Source organism: Orycteropus afer, unplaced genomic scaffold (assembly GCF_000298275.1).
Source record: "Orycteropus afer afer isolate SDZICR_OR568_19922 unplaced genomic scaffold, OryAfe1.0 scaffold00131, whole genome shotgun sequence".
Classification (NCBI taxonomy): Eukaryota; Metazoa; Chordata; class Mammalia; order Tubulidentata; family Orycteropodidae; genus Orycteropus; species Orycteropus afer.
In genome coordinates, this window is record NW_006921718.1 from 6653584 (window position 1) to 6659583 (window position 6000).

Below are 6000 nucleotides of genomic sequence, written 5' to 3' on the forward strand. Positions count from 1 at the left end.
CATTAAGAGTCCCATAATTGGTAGACAGCATGGCAGGCTGCTGAATAATGACTCAGCTACATGCAGGATGGAAGCATGCCAAAAGCTGGAGACCTTCCTCAAAATTTCTTCTTTTACACTGGAAGCAGACCCCATCCCTAAAGCAGCTACTTAGCTGCCCCAGTAGATTCCACCATGGTGTTGATTGTCAGTCTCATCATGGGGAACAACAATATCCAACTGCCCAGCCACTCCAAGTTGACACACAACCTTAACTACCACTATGTCTAACATGTTGAGTAATTTCCCTTTTATTGCTAGCTTATAGAATGCTTTTATCATAAAAGGGGCTTGGATTTTGTCAAATTCCTTTTATGCGTCAATTGAAATAATCTTGTAGTTTTTTTCCTGTTTTATTAATGTGCTGTTCCTTTATGTGGAATTCTGCCTTGGTTCTTTAGAGAAACAGCTTGAGAGATTTTCCCCTTTTCTACCCTAGAGACTTTGTTACTTTTGTCCAGGTTGATTGTCATTTCCTGGGTAAGGTGTTAACAGCTTGATGGTTTAATACTTTTTGTCTGGCCCTGGGCTGCAGCCTGCTCTGTAATTAGTCTCTTTTATGCACCATGCAAGAATTGGTCAATACACTTATGAAAATGAAGTGACTATAGCCTATGCAAATAAAATGACTGTGGCTTACCAAGACAAAATTGGTCAGTTAGTGGCCCTATGGGAGAGTCATGTCTTGATTGACCATGAGTTTGTTTGTATATGCAGCCAACCTCACAGAAGTTGGCAGACAGATAAAGAAGGAAAAAAGAAGCAAAAAGGAAAAAAGGCAAGAAGAGAGAAGAAACAGAGAGGGAGAGAAGGTAAGGAATATCCTAAAAGATCTGTAACACAGGTCCAAGGGCTATAATACTAAAGACAGTGAGAGGCTCAGAAGGGACCCTATAGCAGAGCCAGGAGTGACAGGCCTGGAAAGGACTCTGCAGCACAGTCAATGGTGACTACAGAAACCTGCTGCTAGGAATACAGCTAAGAGAACTAAACAAAAGTGTCACACAGGCTATGAACTAAGTCAGTTAGCAATGGAGAGGTTGAGTTAGGGAGGCTGAAAGCAAAGAGGCCTGCATAGCCAAAAGGAGGACTGTCCTGAGGGGGCTGAGAGGAAGTCTGCATGGTTGAGAGGGGGTTACACAGCGGAGAAGGGCCTACTTGCTTGCACTGCCGAGAGCTGCTGAGAAATTTACCCCGCACTGAAGGGAGGGATGTGCTCTCCTCTTTGGGGGAGCCTTCCAGACATTTCCCAAATTGTTCCTGATCTGGATCCCAAGCTGTAGCCTGTTCATCTTCATCCTGAGTTGTACCCTATTACTTCCTCAATAAACCATTTAACTGTAAATATGATCTGTGAGTTATGCGTGGCCATTGCAATGGATTATTGAACCCAGAAGAGAAGTAGAGAGTGCCATGGAAGAGACAGGTGTTTCCAGAATTGCGAAAATTGTTGGAGAGTAGAGGTATGTTGGATCTCCACCTTATAGGAATCAGCTTTGGGCTAATATTGGTTCTTATTCCTAGAATCTAGATAAGTTCTGATGCTATTACTACCATTTTACTGGTGTATTACATGGTTGGTGTAGAGGGTTAATGTGCTCTACTGTTAACCAAAAGAATGGAGGTTCAAGTCCACCCAGAAGTACCTTGGAAGAAAGACCTTGTGATCTACTTCTGAAAATGCAGCCACTGAAAAGCCCTATGAGCACAGTTCTATTTTGACACATATGGGATTAACATGAGTCAGAGCCAACTCAACAGCAACTGGTAAGTACATTTATTGATTTTCTCTTGTGGAACCACACTTGCATTTCTGAGATAAATCTCACTGGTCATCCTTTTAATATACTGTTGGATTCTGATATTTTCAAAATAAATCATCACAAATACAACCAAACTCAGATAGCTATTCCTAATGAGGAATTAAACCATTTCTCATCAGTTTTTTCCCTTCTATAAAATGGAGGTTAAAAAAGCTGCTCTCTCACACCCACCACATACCACAGAAAGATACTTTCTGTTGACATAATTTTTTCACTGTGCTAAGATGCATGTTGTCCATATGTTTACGTTCGTGCAATAGGATGCATCTTAAATCAATGTGTACCTTTAATAAGTGTTTATTTGAAAATGCTGTTATTAAATAAAGTGTTCTAGAACCCAGGAAAATTTTTTCCCTTGTGGTCATAAAAAATCCCTTTCCTCAGAAAGTAATGTTTTGTTTTTTTTTTTCCCCAGTGAAAAGTCCCATAGTCTTCTGTGTCTCATAACAAATAAATACCAAAGAACGATCTTTTGTCAGGATCAAATGCACTCCCTCTAACAACTAAACCTATGATCTCTGAGAGGTAAACAGATCCCACTGACATTGTCATATTGCCTGGGGACCCAACTCTATTGCCTGTATCCAGTCCTCTAAAAAGGTGTCTCTGGGAACTTGAGAAGTCACTTGTCCTCTTTAAGCCTTAATTAACTTACCTATAAAATGGTGATAATACTAACCAGTTTCATAAGATTGTTAGGCGATTTCATTAAGATTGTTATGAAATAATATTAAATCATCCATGTGATCTTAGCTGCTTGACAGAGTGTCTGGTACATTCAAGTGCTCAGTAATGTTAGCTGTGATTTTAAATGCTATATGAATGACTGTAGGAGCTCTGGTAGCATAGTGGCTAAGGCACTTGATGGCTAACCAGAAGGCTGGAGGTTCAAACCCACCAGCCACTCCTCAGAAGGAAGATGGGGCAATCTACTTCCGTAGTGATACTGCCTCGGAAACCCAAGGAGGGGTCGCTATGAGTCGGGTCTGACTCAACGGCACATAACAACAACAACAACATGAATGACTGTAGCACTATGTATAATTAGGGGTTAACGTCTTACCTGGTTAGCATTGGTTTAGAGAAAGGTAAATATAGTAAAAAAACAAAAACAACTATGTTTCTAGGGTTAGAGGAAAAAATGGAAGGAGGGTAAGGAGAATATTGTGGAGAAAAGAATGGGAGAGAGAAAAAAAGAAAGGTACAGTATATGTTTATATCAATTTGACGTAAGAGACCAAATAAAATAAATGTTGACCCAGAAGGTGTATTAGTTAGGATATAAGCTAAAATAACAAAAAGACTCCCAAAATACAGTGGGTCAAAGAGGATAGACAATTTGGAGCTCTTTTACATACAATCCAGAAGGAGGCTTGCTACCCAGGATGGATCATGGGAAGGTGGCTCTGTTTCACACTATTGTCCAGTGAATCAGCTTTCCAATATCTTCTTGGTCCCCTGGAAGGCTATTTTCCTACAAACTAACAATCCTGGCTTACCAACATCATGTTGCCATCCAAGATATGATCTAGAAGTTGCACACATCGCTTCCACTAGCCACATGGTCACACCAAGCTTCAAGGAAGGCAGGGGATTGTAGCCCAACTTACTCAAAGGAAAAAGGGGAGAGTGACTGCTGGGAAAAGACTCTGCAACAGACAGTGAGCATCTCATGCCAGAGGACCTTGACCAGCAAGGAACTGAACTGAGAGGCCTGGATACACCATGACATAGTGTGCTCCCCTTTACAAAATAGTGTCTTCTATGAGTTATACAACAACTCAGTCATAAAAGAGGTAAAGAAGAGCAGTTATCATCATCCCCATCTTACACAGACTTCTGGAGATAATAGTAGTTCAGCATTATATAGCTATTAAGTACTAGAGCTGAGATTCAAATTCAGATCTGACTTCTAAATCTAGTGAACCAGTAAATGACAGATCCCAGCCTGGTGCTGGAGATCCCAAGCTCTTTTCCATCCCACTACATTACCTACATTACCTCAATCCCATTCCTTCCTTGTCATACCTTGCAGGATATATGTGCAAAGCTATCAACCATGGAATGGTTTGTTTTGGAGTCAAGGAGAATGCTAAGGTTTTGTCCAGTGAATTGCTTTTCATTAATAGGAAAATTCTATTAATTCAATTAATAGAATTAATTCTGTTGTTTCAATTAACTATCTAACAATTTATTTATCTTAAGAGATTGCATACGTACTTTCATTGGGAGAATTGCTGAAAACAGTAATGTAATCAACCCTTGGTTTAATATTCACAGATCCTCAGCCTGTTTTGCACCTGTGGTTTGTCTTTCTTTTGACAGAGGAGGATATGCAAAGGGGGAGGGATGGGTAGTAGATGAGAATTAAATTATTTCATTCCCATGTGAATGGGAGGAGCCCTTTATTCCACTCTCTGGGGAACTCCTTTATAAGCAATCACGGCCCTGAACAACCACAGAACAGTTTGATTAGCAGGCAGCCAACATGGCTGATAACTCCAAATTTATTGACTACATTGATGAAGCTTTGGAAAAATCAAAAGAAACGGCACTTTCTCGCTTACTTTTTACCTATCAGGGGATTCCTTATCCAGTCACCATGTGCACCTCAGAAACTTTCCAAGCTTTGGACACCTTTGAAGCCAGAAGCGATGACATAGTGCTAGCATCTTATCCAAAGTGTGGTAAATAACACATCATTTCCTACAAGGGCGCTTTTACGTAGTGAGTAGGCTGGAGAGGGTGCAAGATGAGGGTGGGAGGAAATTGATTCATTTCTACCTGAAGCTAGCAGATCCTCAATGCATTGGTGAGGACGGGGTAAAGTCAATCAACACAGCTGCTAGATTTAAAAGCCCCAGCACCTGAGTGGAGAAGTCTGCGTGCAAAAAGGCAGGATGGAGGGTGGAGGGTGGAAGTAGATGGATGGTGGGCTAGAAAGCAGAGTTATGGTGTGGGAAAGTCCAGTTGTCATCGACCACTGATCACAGTAGAGATTATCATCTTAATTATTGACTGAAGACAAAAGCATAAACACTTCTGAAATTTAATTGCCATGTTAGAGATTATTTTTCAGGCACAAGCGTCAACCCTCCAATTTCTCAAAGTAGTGTTACAAAGGTCTTTCATCAATAGAAGATAAGGCATTAAGAACCTGAGTTACCCAGTATTATATAATCTATTTTTTATTTCCACTGTTATTTCATCTTTAAGTGTTTATTAACTCAACCTCATTTAATATTTTCTTTTTAAGTAATGCTAGGTTGTCATAAAATCAAAAGCATATGTTCCTATAGAAAATATTAATTCTTTTAAGATGAAATAATATACATGATAATTTCTAGAGCATGACATTATTTTATAAAGAATATATGCTAGCTTCCAAAAGCAGCATTGACTGTCTCTTGCTAAAAGAGAAATCTGAGAAATAAGATTAGTTGAATTTTATACTAACATAAGTAAATGTTGTTTCCACAAAAGTCTATGGTCCGCCCCCCCCCCATGGCCCAGGTTATTTCAAGTGCAGAGGGAGCATTTGTATACCTCCAAGGATGGTTGTAGGTGTTAATTTTATAGTGTATATTCTGGGAGCTCTGGTGGCATAGTGCCTAAGGCACTTGACTGCTAACCAGAAGGCTGGCAGTTCAAACCCACCAACTACTCCTCGGAATGAAGGTTGGGCAATCTACTTCTGTAGTGATACCGCCTCGGCAACCCAAGGAGGGGTCGCTATGAGTCAGGTCCGACTCCATGGCACACAACAACATGCTAAAGTAATGTGCTTTTGTTATATCAAGTCTCCTTCATGAGTCACTTTTATTCTCTAATTTTTCTTATAGGTTCAAATTGGCTTCTGCATATTGTTAGTGAAGTAATATTTGCTGTTTCCAAAAAAAAGTATGAATATCCAGAATTCCCAGTTCTTGAATGTGGAGACCCAGAAAAATATCAGGTTAGTACCAAGCAGTAATGTGGAACAAATTCTTCCAGTTTGGGAATTCTTTAGTTTTGAGTTTAGAAAATACAATTCTAATAATTAAATAGTAATTATATATATTATAATTAAATATAATTTTTAAAATATTTTTATGTGCTTACCATATTCCCAGCCATTTTCAGGGATTATATTTTATCT

General features: G+C 39.5%; 1 protein-coding gene across 1 annotated transcript in view; it reads left to right on the plus strand.

Moving 5' to 3' along the window:
- The first annotated feature begins 4350 nt into the window (after positions 1-4350).
- SULT6B1 (sulfotransferase family 6B member 1) overlaps positions 4351-6000 on the plus strand; it is a 30280-nt gene continuing 28630 nt past the window's right edge. The window contains exons 1-2 of the mRNA XM_007945071.2: positions 4351-4549; positions 5705-5817. Of these exons, the coding sequence (XP_007943262.1) occupies positions 4351-4549; positions 5705-5817 (312 nt within the window). The remainder of the gene's footprint in view (positions 4550-5704; positions 5818-6000) is intronic.